The 14,745-nt window shown below is 30.2% G+C and overlaps 1 protein-coding gene across 1 annotated transcript; it reads right to left on the bottom strand.

Annotated features, from left to right (window-relative positions):
• Positions 1–6,964: 6,964 nt before the first annotated feature.
• On the bottom strand, positions 6,965–11,015 carry LOC119599642 (protein tilB). Its single transcript, XM_037949516.1, has 5 exons — positions 10,937–11,015; positions 10,023–10,869; positions 9,628–9,830; positions 9,114–9,153; positions 6,965–7,250 (listed from the first exon to the last, which is right to left on the bottom strand). The coding sequence occupies exons 1-5, from the start codon at positions 10,944–10,946 to the stop codon at positions 7,172–7,174; spliced, it is 1,179 nt and encodes a 392-aa protein (XP_037805444.1). The 5' UTR covers positions 10,947–11,015; the 3' UTR covers positions 6,965–7,171.
• Between the last annotated feature and the right edge of the window lie 3,730 nt (positions 11,016–14,745).

Genomic DNA, 14,745 nt, shown 5'->3' on the forward strand with positions numbered 1-14,745 from the left:
TAATACTTTTGTGTTTTATTATTATTTTTAGTTGATGTTTTTTTTTATTTTTTTCTTTATAATTGGATACTTAACGGAAAAACTATGAATGAAAATAGTGGCAATTATTAAAGAATTCTATTTTCAAGAGGTTTTTAAAATAAATATTTAAAAACCACACAAAAGTATTCTAAGACACATGAGAAGTATTACTCATGTGCACTTTTAAGTCTTCATAAGAAAAAGATATTCAATGTTTAATAAATAGAAATTTTAATTAGTTTCATATCAAAATTAAATACATAGTTATAAAACATTTAAAACTTTTGTGTTAATTTTATGTTAATTTTTTTATTTTATCCAATTTTATTTATTATTTTTTTATCAAATTATATTAAAAACATCTATTTGACTACACTAAACAGATTGCAAGAACAACAAAAACTCTGAAAAAATAATAACCAAACAATTTTTTATACAACAACAACAAAAATCCTACCTCGTTTTCCATTAAGGATGATTTGAAAAAGAAAACAAAATAAATTTAAATAAAAGAATTACAAAATTTTTAAATTAAGTAAACCAAAAACAAAAAATAAAACAAAAACTCGAGAAAAGAATTGAAATTTAGCCTTATTTACTAAAACAAATTAAAAAAACAATGACATATTCCAGTAAAAGCAAAAACAAAAAGAAATAATAAGGGACTTTTTTTTAAATTTCTGTTAATAAAAAATGCAAAATTCATAAAATAATACACTGTTTCCCTAGCGATTAACATATATCTAAGGGGGTTATATAGAGAACAAATTCTCCGATATGACTCTGATCCGAAATATTGTACCCAATTTTTGTTCTCTTCTAGAGTTAAAAGCTATAAAAAAGTAGGAAATTGTTTAAATCGAGAAGTCTTCTTAAAACATATGACACTGCGACTTTGTGATATTTCCACCAAATTTAAAAGCCAATGACTATTGATTGGTTACAATTTAGTAGTGAAATGCATATTTTTCACCATAGAGGCAAAGCAATCGAATTCCAAGTAGTTCTGCCTTATTGAGCGATAGATATAGGATCATCAGAGTAGTGTAAAGTGATAAACAATTTCAAACTTTCCAAATTGTTGGGACATATCTAGATTTGATTCCAACCCTGCTTATCAGCCATATACCGAACACTAAACAAGAGTAAACATGACATAAACACTGACACTCTAACACGTTTAAAGTCTGTGTAGGTGAGTTGACAATCCTTGACCGCTGTTCGTTGAACTCCAATTCGTTCCGGTTGGAAGAACCTATTGTCGTAGGAACGTAAAAATATTGTATAGCAGTTCACTGCAATGTACAGGTTAATGGGGTAGCGGATGAATTTGCAAGACAAGACTTAAATAGCAGGGACAATCATTTGTCATCATTTTAGCATAATCTCTGATAGATTACGTGATACTATTAACCAGTCCTGGAATTGTTAAAGTGGCTAGGCCTTAATAATCAAGACTTGCTGCAAAAGCAAGCAAGATACTTATTGGACTGGATGGAAGTAGTTAAAGACTACGACAGTGATTTTAAAGATTCATTGTTTAATTGGAGCTTTTACTAGGTTAGGTTTTCACGAGTTATTTTACTACGCTTAAGTACACCTTCACATGATTCCTGGAGGTCCCTTTGTAAATACCTGTAAGAAGAATATAAGAAATGAGACACTTTTTTTGACTCTTGAAGTTTTTTGGCGAATATTTAAAAACTCAAATTGTCTATACCTTCATATAGTAAGTTGGAGGCCCGAACAAATTTTAAATCAAAAGTATATTTAGTGTCCATCAGTTTAATTTTACATAACCTCAAACGAGGTAAGTAAAACGAAAGCACGCAATAAATGCAAAGAACACATAACTTTAAAACAGTTATACGGAGTAATATATTCAATTGGTGCGAGTGAGACGCACCTCTGCTTAAAGCATGGCAATAAAAACAAGCCTCACTGTCTTTAAAAAATAATGGCAATGACGCGAGAGTTGATTCCCAATTCAAACTTGAAATACGACTGAAATGAAACACTTCTATGTTTGCATACGACTTAATGCAATATTCCGATGTCTCATATTGGATATAAATATGAAAACTTCAGTATGGAACCGATGTCAATGTTATTTTTTTTTCAAACTAATGCATCAAACCAGTACAAGCAGGCCACAAAACTGTGGAAAATCAAACAACAGTTATTGGTCTGACCGCCTGGTCACCTCAGACCAGAATTGCCACTGTCGAGTGGCCTTAGTTTATATCTACATATGTATGTCTATTTATACAATAATCCTTATTTTTCTTTATTTACTTCGATTATTTAATCTATTTCCTTGGCTTTTGGGACATTTGGGTTTTTTTACATTTGCACTGGCGCAGTTACACTCAAAACAAGATAGCTTCGTCCAATGAACACATGTCCTGGTAGGAGAGGATATCTCTCCCCCAGAAGATTTCTCTCAACATCATTAAATGTTCTACTACTGTCTACTAATAAGACAGGTCGTCCTTTTTTGTCTGTCTTCGAGAGTTTTGCGTTCCACTATTGCAAAGCATTAGATGCGTTATGAATTTCGAGAATAAATAATCCCTCCTTAGAGTAACTTAAAACGAAACCAACAAACCAAGATGCGCCTTTTCCATGTAGCGCAATTCAGAAACATATTTCTATGTGAATCTGTAGCTTCGTATTTTTTGCGTGTTTTTTAAAAATATCGTTCATAGATTTAAGGATCTCATTCCATATTTTAGATCATTTTATTATAATAGCCATATGGGCCTTTTAGAAATATATAAATATAACTAGTCGCAAAGGGAAACAGTGTGCCTATATACCGATGCAAACAAAAGACAGGAATACAAAACTACAAAAAATTTAAGCAGCTTTTTTATGATTTCTATCTATAATATAAATAAAATATGTATATTTTGCAAAAATAAACAATAAATTATAAAAGAAAACAAAGAACACAACAATAATTGTTAAGTGGGTATGGAGAGTGCTCTTTAATTGTTTACAAACTTGACGACTGTATTAAAATATTGACTAAAATCAATAGTTAAAATTAAATTAAAAACGATAAAATTACAAACACACACACACACGCGATATAACCATACATATACTGTATATTTTTATTAAGAACATTTTTTTATTACAATTTATCATGTAACAAAATCTATATAAAAAGTATGGAAGAGATCTAGTTTTATTATTTTATTATCACGTTCAAAGCTAAACTCTTCATCATCTTATTCTAATTTAAACATTTATTCTCATATACATTTATTCATACGTAAATTAGTTTGTTAACAGATTTGTAACATCATCATCATTATCATCAGAAATTATTACATTATGATATTTTCTTTGATATTTAAAATTAAAAGAAAAACAAAAAAAAAAAAAAAACTCAAATTTAACATCAATAGAACTGATACATCTTAAAGGTAATTAATAAATAAATAAAAAAACAACATTAATATAAATTTAAAAACAGAACCCAACTCATTATTAATTGTCACTACAATTTAGATTTACTTAAAATAATAAACAAACCAACAACAACAAACAAAAAAATAACTATATAATAAAATATATAAACACATGTAAAGAAAACAAAAAAAAAAGTAATAATTAAAATATAAGAATATCTAAATCAGTAAAAAAAAAACAGCAACAACAACAACAATTCTATCCTGTGAGAGAGAAAATAAGATTGTGAACACAAAATTTAGAAGACAACACAACAAAAAATATAAAAAACACAAATTCCGCAAACAAAAACCACAATAAATTTCCCTAACAACAAACTAACATATACATCATATATTTATTTTACAAATATTTACTTTACATTACAGCCAGACCCTCTCCGCTCCTTATAAAAAATTTATTTTTTATGTCTTTCATATCGTTTAATTGTGCAATAATACATACTGACATACATATATTCAGTTATTTAAAAATGATCTTTAAAGTTTGGTTTTCATTATACCTAATAAAAATCCACTAAATTATAGAAAAACTTATGAGTTTCCTTTCAAAAAACTTCTTTTTCAAATATCACCTCGTCTGCAGATAGCTAAAATAAAAACATCGTCTTGAGATCTTAAATAAGGGGCAAAATAAAATGATATTAAATGTTATTACAACTTATGTCCAGAATTTGTATTTCTGTCAAAACGGAGTCCATTCGACTCTACTTCTTTCTTTTTTACTCTCAGAAACTCCACTACTAAAGTACGATGACAGACCTATAGCACATCCGAAGGGTATGGAACATCAACACGATACCCATGTTACAGAAAGAAAGAATAGTTGTAACAGTGCCCAAAAACTGGAGTTATACACATATTCAGAGTCCCGAGTCCATTATAATGGACAAACTAAGTTTGGCGTAAAACTAATATCGACTCTACCGTTGTATACGCTGGAATTCTCCGATATTGAGAATAAACATTAAAAACAATACGCTAATGCAACAATAGTTGATTTGAAAATTATTATTTCGGGAAGACCAAAATAATGTATATCGATTCAACAAACACATTTCTTCTTTCAAATGTATAATGGGATTATCGAGGACTTCGAATACATTTGTTATCTCGGTTTATAAACAATCGGAGAATGGTTACAACAGGATTCATAATGAAATGGCGTAAATTCACGGAAAATAGTACCGGAATACTGAAACATCTTACACAAAAAGCTACGAAACGATAAAGTTTTATTTACGAAAAGGCTCGCTGGACTGAGCTCAACGAATTCTTTCGGCAATTCAATTGGAAACTCTGATTCCTAGAGAAAAATGTCAATGCCATGACGAAAATGGCTGAAAATATAATTATGGTTGGAATAAAAACATCGTCGATTTAACTGAGGCAAAAATCTTGGTCGGAAACGCAAAAGCGCAATCAGATCCAGAGAGAAAACTTTCAGAACTTGGCGCAATAACAAAAACATCCAAACCGACACGCTGCACAAAAAGGCGAGGTCTTCGTGAGTATTTACACGTAAAAAACACTACACGAACGGCGCCTTTTGGAATTTCCTAAAAAGTTTCGATATGGGGTTTCAATATAAATAAGTCTCTTGTACCAGATGGAGTACCTTAAAGCTTTTCTTTTCAGCATTCCATACCCCATAGACAAATTTCCTGCATGTTGGAAGATTGCTTATATACGGCAATTTCTAAAAGATCTCCACGATATGAATTTGTATCGCACTTTCAAAAGTTATGGAAAGTATAGTAAACTACTTACCAGCTTCTTAAGAATTTAGAGACCAACATTGTACATAACGATCGCCAGTATGGCTTTGGTAGAGATCACTCTTCGGGAGACCTACTAGCACTCTTTTCGTAGAAATTATGTTATTCCATTCACCACATTGGTGAAAGTAAAGTTGTGGCTCTAGATTTTTCCAAGGCGTTTGATGGTGCATTTATGTATATCAAAACTAATAGCATTTAATGTCGATTTATTCTGTTTATTTCGAGCTTTCTCAGAGATCGCACTATGCGAGTTGTTATAGATAGGTTCAAGATAAATTTCAGGGGTACCGCAAGGCACCGTTCAAACTTCCAACTGAACGTGGTCGTGTTATAGAGGCATGACAGATAATGTTTCATCTATATTTATTGGTGCTGTAAATATTAAGGAATCAGAAACTCTTGATGTTCTGGGCATGAAAATACAGTGCGATGTCCACTGGACTAAACACATTATTCGAGTGCCGAAAGAAACATTCAATATATACTTCATATACTTCACTCCATCTGTTCTCCTTACATCACTTATATACGACCGAAAATGGAATACAACTCCCATATGTGGGCTTAATGCTAATATATCGCGTAAATGAGAGGGCATAGGTACTTATAGGTGATAGTAGGCTATTCAAGTCCATTGATTCTCCGGAGCACTTTCACAACGTTGGGTGTATTTCACTGTTCTATCGATATTAAAATGGAATGTGTTCCTCTGAAATTAGGGAACTTGTTCCCGATATCCGTATTTTTTACACAACACACGTCTTTCATAAAGAACACGCTCATTTGTGGTTGAAAATTGGGAAAATTCATTCTTCAGCCACACCTTTCGTATGTGGAACAAGCTTCCTGCAGAAGAGTTCCCTGCCAATTTCAATGTAAGAAGATTTAAATCGAATGTCCGCAAACACCAATGCAATGTACTTCATAAGTAGGGGTCATCCCCGCAAACACTAGTTCTAACACAATGTACTGCATAAGTAGGGGTCAAACCCTGAGTACTGACCCAAGAAAAATATGATGTTACTATTTTAGAACACTTAGCGGTGTCCCAAATCATTACGTCATGACTTATTAGAACATTCAGGGGTATCCTGGAATCATAGTACATTCTCAAGAAATGGAGAGAGTTAACATTAACTTAAAAGCCAGCCATTACTGGCCCAGCCTTTAACCTTTAATGAACATGGCTCTAACCGAAAAGCAAATTTCAGGAAGTATTTCGAAGAAGGATTTGAATATCTATTCCCTTTCCACAACTCTACTGCAGTTAGTAATCAGAATTTTTCTTAAATTCATGCAAAGTTCTAAATAAATCCTCTTTCATAAACCAAAAAAACTTAACAATTCGTATTTAAACATTTTCAGTCAAATATTATTTTCCAAATTGTTTAGTACTTTAAACTTCTAGCTTAGATTTGAAATATTTTTTAATTTAAAATAAAACATACAACACATTTATTAGAATTATATTATGTATAAACACACCAGATTCTATGTATATAATCCATTTCAAAATTCGCCTGTTTATTATTAAAAAATCTCCATGTTCATTCCAAAATTCGAAAATTATGTAAAAAAATAACGTTTTTTTATTTGCAATAATACACCAAATACAAAATTAAGCAAAATGTATTATTAAACAAAATTAGTATTTAAAATAAATTTAAAAAATGCATAAAAATTTACATGCCACAAACCCCAAACACAAGAATATTTAAATATAACACCACAACATACTGATGATGATTCAAGAACAAATTAAAAAAAAAAAAACAAAAACTATAGATTATGTAAAGTTTACATAAAATTACTCGTACATAAGAAATAATAAAGTAAAAACAATAAAAAATAAAAGATTTTTAATTAAATAATTAAAAAGTGTTTTTTAATTCAAATCAAATCTGGAATTTCTTCATCGATTTTGCTGCAAATGGCATCGAGTTTGACGGTTCCTTTAAGTTGTCGAGACCTAAAAGAAAAAAAGGAGGATATTCTATATAACTGAGTTTTTATCTATTTATTATTACTATGATTTTTGCTATGACCCCACACCATGCAGTATTTCTTCTGCTCTCTAAACTTTGCACTATTTTGCACGAAATGTTAAATCGTTCTCGCAAATACCGATTTCATTGACTTTTCCAAAGGAAAATTAGTCGTTAAATAAGTAAAGGGCAATGTCAATTTTTTAATAGCATATTACCTAACATCTAGTCTATTGAACTTATTGGGAAGCGAATGCTCCATTACTTTGGAATTGAGAGTTTTTGATAATAGTCTTTGCCGTAACGATCGGGCAAAGGTCAAACTCTTCTTAGAAAACTCGCGTGCCCTTTTGAAACAGTCATTGTACATGATTGTCCATGATTATCATATGTTATTTGGAATGTCAGTATTCGCGGGCTTGGCGCGTTGTGAAATTTTTACACAACTATTTCCAAAGTAAGTGTTTTGTTGCCAAAACCGTACCCATAGTGAGTGAAGTACACAAATTTGTGCAAAAAGTTCGCGAATCTGAATTATTGGTCCAGATCATCGGTGGGTACTTTTGTTGCCAAATGGTGCAACTTAATTCAATAACATCGTCACTAACGCATTACTTTGACATCAGTTTCGTTCTGAACGAGATGCTCCACTTTATAAAAATCTTCTTTTTTGACGAGCTGCATTTTCACGTTGGCTGCTATGTCAACAAACAAAATTAACGCGTTTGGGTATAGGAAAACCCCCGCCAGATATTGTCAAGAAGCCAATGTACCCACGGAGAGTGGCAGTTTTGAAAATAATGCAATAACGATCAACTGCGGGAGCTACGAAGCCATGATTACGGGCTTTTTTTGGGCTGAAATGAACCTGGATAAAATTTAGTTTCAGCTCAATAGCGCATCGTGTTACACAGCCCTACTTGGAGTATATAAACATTTAGAAGTGAAATGCAAGCACGAACTATGTTTATTGCTTTTTGGACTCTGATGTAATGGATGGATTACGAGGTCCTCAACTCATTACAATGTTAAATGTAGTATGTTTTTTTATGTATTTGCATTAGTTTTGGACCAGCCCTTGTCTTTTGAGAAGTACTCTTTTCATGAGTATGTAGAGTAGGTCCAATTTTTGCAGGGTATTGGGTTTTGCTAAATGTCATTCTTATTCAAATGTGGAAAAACAGTAATGATTTCCGTGTCGAATTCTGCATTTTGACAAAGAGTTAACGCATCCGAAAAAGACTGTCATTTCCACTAACGTCACGAATGTACTATTTGTAAAACGAGTGTAAAGAATGTCGCTCCTTTAGTATACCTTTGGTAACCGGAGCGAAGACTGTCATTATTTAAGGGTCTTTATGTAGTATAGAGAGTGGACACTAAAACACAATCTTAAGTAAAAATGTTAATTATTATGCATTGACTCCCGATTGTCACTTTCGCACTCTTTATGCATTATCCTTGTACGATAAGCACATGTTAAAATAGGTAGTCATCGGTAATTCTGGACTGTCCGGCTGAACTGCTGAGAAGCCTGTTTTTTTAACATATGTATGTATTTTGGGATTCAGCGGAGTTCAAGAGAGTGCAGAGCAAATATGTTTCATCAAGAATACGAGATTAAATATTTTATTTCATAAGCGTGCGTAAACGCGATTTTAAAAATCTCACGGTTCCACTAAATTACAAAAATATTTTATCTAAAATTATTAAACATTCATTCAAAATTGTACTTCTGATGTAGTTTACTCGTGCCAAAATACAGTAATGTCATATTAAGCGTAATTGTCCAAATGACTTTAGTCAGACGCCTTTTTAATATTGATAATTCAATTAAAAACACTTACCTGTTATCGAAATTTTTATTATTGGTCTCAATAGTTTTGCCTAGAATAAAAAAAAAGTTATCAGATGATTATGATGATGAATTTATAATTTTTTAATATTTAAGATTACGAAAGTAATGCGGCTATATTGGTCTATGTCGGACAACTTGTTTGTTTACAAAGCTTGTAGAGAATTATATTATAAGAATCCGTCAAATCTTTAACGTCCAGATTTACATTAATAATAAATTGTTTTTAATCTGTTATAATAATCTCTTAACAATTTTTAATTTCCCGGAAAATTTTTCAAATTTGTTCTAAAAACAACTATTTCCAGAACAAGCGCCAACAGAACCACTTGAGATACTTGAGTAGCATTTACTGATTTCGCTACTTGAATTAAATATTTTTAAATATCAAAATTGAACGACTACAAGCTATAGTCATTCTATTCATTCTGGATCTAATTCAATGAGTTTTTAAATAGATTCAAAATCGGGAGACAAAAGAGTTTATTAAATCCAAAAGAACTTACCAGTTGATTTAGATTTCAAAATTTCATTTTCATGCAGCTTAGGAACATGTATAACTAATTGACCTGTTATTTGTGAACGTTGGACTACCGCGTCAGAGGGTTTAACTTCAACATTAAGTGCTATTTGAAAAATTTTACCCTTGACAGTTACTCGGATATAATTAACTTCGATTTCCACTTTAATGTGAGAAGTATCGAGGAATCTAAAAAATGGGGAGCAACATAAAGGTTTTATAGATTCTTAAGCAAAGATTTTGTATTGATTTCCTGCAATAATCACTTTAACTATTGTGATGAAGTGATCACGCCATTAATTCATTAAGCAGAGTGTGTTCAAACTTTAATTTAATAACAAACAAGTTGTTACCACTAATATATTAAGTAATTTTACTTACTTGTAAACCTCCAGTTTTAATATGTATTCGCCATCTTCGTCGCTAAGCGCAAATGGCAAATTGGGTTTGTTAATATTATAGGGACGTCCACACGGAGCAAATAACTTTGGTTCAATGGACTTTTTCTTATTATCCGCAACATCACAACTTGTTTCACGTCCTTTGCGGTGATATTTAGCAATTTCTTGACGTATTTCAGGACAATTTTCACTTTTTGAATCCCAAAAGGTTTTTATACGCTCATCCTCATCTTCGATGGTGGACATCTTAGCCTCCAGTTCTTCCTTTTGTTGTTGAAAACGTAGCTTTTGTTCATCACGTTGCATGGCATAGTCGGCTTGTTTTTGTATAATAACTGCACGATATGCCTTCAGATGGGGCTTGACCTTTAACTTCTGAGTCAAAGTTATCTCTTGGCAATCTAAACTCTCTAACTGGGGCAATGTAGCAATCACAAATTCCCTATAATTGGGATAATCACAACAAGGATTTCCAGTCAATATCAGTGATCTTAGATTATAATTATCCTTGAGACTTTCAATTGAGGTCAGTTCACCTATAAAGTTTAGTGTTAAATCCAACTTATTTAATGATTCCAACTTTTCTAAATTCTCCACCCGTTCAATATTGTTTAGTGCCAAATTCAAATATTCCAGTCGTTTAAGTTTGTATAAATTTTCTATTTTCGAAATTAAATTCGATTGCAATAATAAGATCTTCAGATCACGACACCAGTTATGCAAATGCTCTATACGTTCAATGTCTTCCTGATGCAAAGAAAGTTCCTCCAAGGTACTTATTAGTAATTCATTATGCTCAGATTTCTTACGCACCAATTCCTCAGTTACTAAAGATAAACAAGATAAATTACTGTTTATGACGATTTATTTAATATTATTAAATTCTTTTCTTACTGCGAACCATTATATCAATGTAGTTAAATTAAATTCTTGAAAATATTTACGAATTTAAACAAAATTATTTTGTATTTTCAAATTGTTTATTATGGTTTCCATAGTTACAAATTTAAATTTTTGTATAACAGTTTTGTTAACAGGAAATGAAACAGGCAAACAATTAAAGGCCCAAATAGACTACACAAGCGGCTTATCAAACATACTTTTTTCATTCGCACACACACTACACAAACATTGCTCGTACAAACACCGATTTTTTCACTTTTTTGTGGACTTTCAAAGATACAGATATCAATTTTTCTTAAAAATGTAAATTTTTTGAAAAATTTGTTATTGATGAATATAAACCATACAAATGGTTTGTCAAAAATTCAATATGTTTGTGTAAAAATCAAAATTTTTTAATTTTTGTACAAACAAACAGCAAGCATTTGTACAAACACGAAACACCCTCCTACACTACACAACAGGCTTGCACAAACGTAAAATATTGGTATGTTTGTCAAGCCGCTTGTGTAGTCTATTTGGGCCTTAAAGGCCTGATTCAGGCCTATTCTGGATAAAATACTCCTTGGGAGTTTGTTCCCTCTCCTATACCTAAAGCACACAAAAGGTAACAAATTCCCGGGGAATAATTGTTCATAATTGGCCTGAAAGAAAAATCAATAGATTTATAAATGTTCCATTTGATTGGAAAATGTTAATAATTTCAAGACGTTCTGAAAAATATTTAAACGGATTTAGAAAAATACTTTGTGAAAATTTAGATTGCTTAGAAAATAGGTTCCACGACAAACTCGGCAATATTGCTGGGTGTTACCAATCCAATCTGCTTCGTTTCATCAGGGTAATAAACTAGTTTATTGATTGGTAGTATATAGCGAGACTAATGATATCTTATCACATTTCTACCACTTCGAGATCTAAATCTATTATTGTTCAAGAACTAACCTGGATCCTTTAGATCTCAGTTTTATTACATATCTCTGTCTTCTTTCTTTCTTTTATATTTGACTGAACACAATGACATTGGACCACGGCGGACACTATTTGTACCTTACGATACACAGACATTCCAAACCTATTTTATTAGAAAGTTAAGGCCCAAATAGACTACACAAGCGGCTTATCAAACATACTTTTTCCATTCGCACACACATTACACAAACATTGCTCGTACAAACACCGATTTTTTTCACGTTTTTGTGGTCTTTCAAAGACACAGATGTCAATTTTTCTTAGAAATGCAAATTTTTTGAAAAATTTGTTATTATTGAATACAAACCATACAAATGGTTTGACAAAAATTCAATATGTTTGTGTAAAAATCAAAATTTTTTAATTTTTGTACAAACAAACAGCAAGCATTTGTACAAACAGGAAACACCCTCATACACTACACAACAGGCTTGCACAAACGTAAAATATTGGTATGTTTGTCAAGCCACTTGTGTAGTCTATTTGGGCCTTTAGCCAAGCATTAATCAAAATAACCCATAAATAGAATTAAGGAATTACACTTAGAACTGATATTGAAAAGATAAATATTGGATGTTAGTCTGGGTATAAGTGGAATCCGAATCAGAAATTTAAATTGTTTTAAATCAGAGCTAACAATTTAAATCAGGGAATAAATAATATTAACAAATAGGGAATAAGTAATTATTTTTATTACAAATAACTATCAATTCCCAAAATATAGACCAGATATTATTATCTTGTTTCGTTGATGAGCAAAATCATATAACTAATTTATAAACAAGGGATGGCAAAATTGGTACGATGGTACTTTTTTTGATACTATTTGATGTTCAAAAGTACCGTTGTACTCCCGAGTCTTATTTGATACTCTCAGGGCCACAATCACAATATCCGATTATCGTTTAACAGATAGATAAAGAATTTTTGTATGAAAACCTTTAATATATCGTTTCGATAAAAAAATAACACGTTAAAGTATATTTAAAATTTTAAATACCAAGAGTGTTTTAGCACATTGTTATATATATTCTCAAAAATGCATCAACTAAAAGTCGTTTTTTCTAAAAAAAATAATAATAAAATTATAAACGGCTAATAAAGTTGTACATATTTTTATCTTAATTGACATTATATGAATATTAATCTTATTAAAATTTCATTGTTAATATTTTATGAGAAAATTACCAGAAATTAAAATTTTGAAATAATATTTGACTTTAAAACAAATGATTTCCAAATGATAGAAACTCGAAGGATTCAATCTATTATAAAACGATATGTTTTGAAACTAAGCTTTTAACCAAGGATAATATAAGAAGTTTTAGGTCAAAAATATTTGGACTTTTAAGCAAATTATTGTTTCATGTCATATTCAGAATCGGATGTACGAGTAAATATCCTATTTAAGGTCCCACGACGGATTTTAATTCAATAACACATATTTAAGCGATTTATTGACAATGAACAGTCGATACACAGAAAAAACTAAAAATATGTTTCAATTATCAAAATAATTGTATCAAGCAAGTTTTGCACCTATCACCAAAATGATGATATCAATTATCAAATTTGTAAAAAAAATTAAAAAAAATACTTTTTTTTCCAAATAACGAATTTATCAGAACAATTAATATCAATAATTGAGACAAAATTTAAAATTGATTAATTCATTAATTGTATAAATTAAATATTTAATAAAAATAAAATCTAATTTTTATTAATTTATTAATCAAATGAATTAGTTTGTTTGGTAGAAAATGTATTAAAAACCAATTAGATTGATGATTAAAACAATCAAATTATTAACTGATTACTCACAATGTTAAAGGAATGCTTGACCTTTAACAATGCTTTGAGCATTTGCAAAAAATATCACTTTATTATCAAATTTGAACATATAAAGTGTTTTATAAAATGTCAGGAAACTTGAATATTATATGCCTAAAATCGTATTGACTATTTAAGAATTATAAACATTGTTAGCATAAGAAATCAAAATAAAATATTTAAAAAAAGTTAAAATAGAAAAGTTGGCCAGAAAATTTTTTTCAATGAATTAAAAAACTAATTGAATCAATTAAAAATTTAATCAAATTTGTAAACTTAGGTTTTAAACAACGAGATAATTAAGACAAATAAAAAATTGCTTAAATTAATTAAAATTAAGAGAAAAACATGTTAATTGAAAATAAAATACTGATAATTTTTTCTGTGTACTAATACTTGTAGCTCAATTATTAGCATTAAGTTGAAATTCTAAATTCGTCCTTTTATAGGGCGAAATGTGGACCGATTTTAATTAATGCCGGATTTATTAAAATATAATAAATTATATCATGACAGCTTTAAATTTAAGATATTTACATAGTACAATATCTGGCTAATATTTGAGATGTAAAAGGTGAACATTGAGGGACGGACAAGGATTCATCATATTAACATATAATGCCTTTCTACTTCTGTTATGGATTGTTTAAAAAAATTAAATGTAAATGTAGTTAAGAAATTGCCATCATTTAGCAAAAAAAATATTTTAGTACTTTGAGATCCAAAAAAGTACCCTCTGAAATATTTTTTGATACTGACACAAAATCTCATTTTCCATCCCTGAGTCAATAGTTTGAGACACTAATCCAGAATTGCCGGGGTTTATCTTTATATACACATACATATAGAAGTAACAATTCTCATTATCATGTTCGTTTGTCTCTCTCAATAATTGAATACAATTTACGATTAAACTAGTCTACTAGACATCTATTTAATCTCAATCGTACTAGGTACATTTTAAAATTTAATAAACAATAATACTATACAAGATTTAG

The sequence above is a fragment of the Lucilia sericata genome, unplaced genomic scaffold, assembly GCF_015586225.1.
Source record: "Lucilia sericata isolate MDLA Ls3-8-SP2 unplaced genomic scaffold, ASM1558622v1 Contig000084F_arrow, whole genome shotgun sequence".
NCBI classification, from domain to species: domain Eukaryota; kingdom Metazoa; phylum Arthropoda; class Insecta; order Diptera; family Calliphoridae; genus Lucilia; species Lucilia sericata.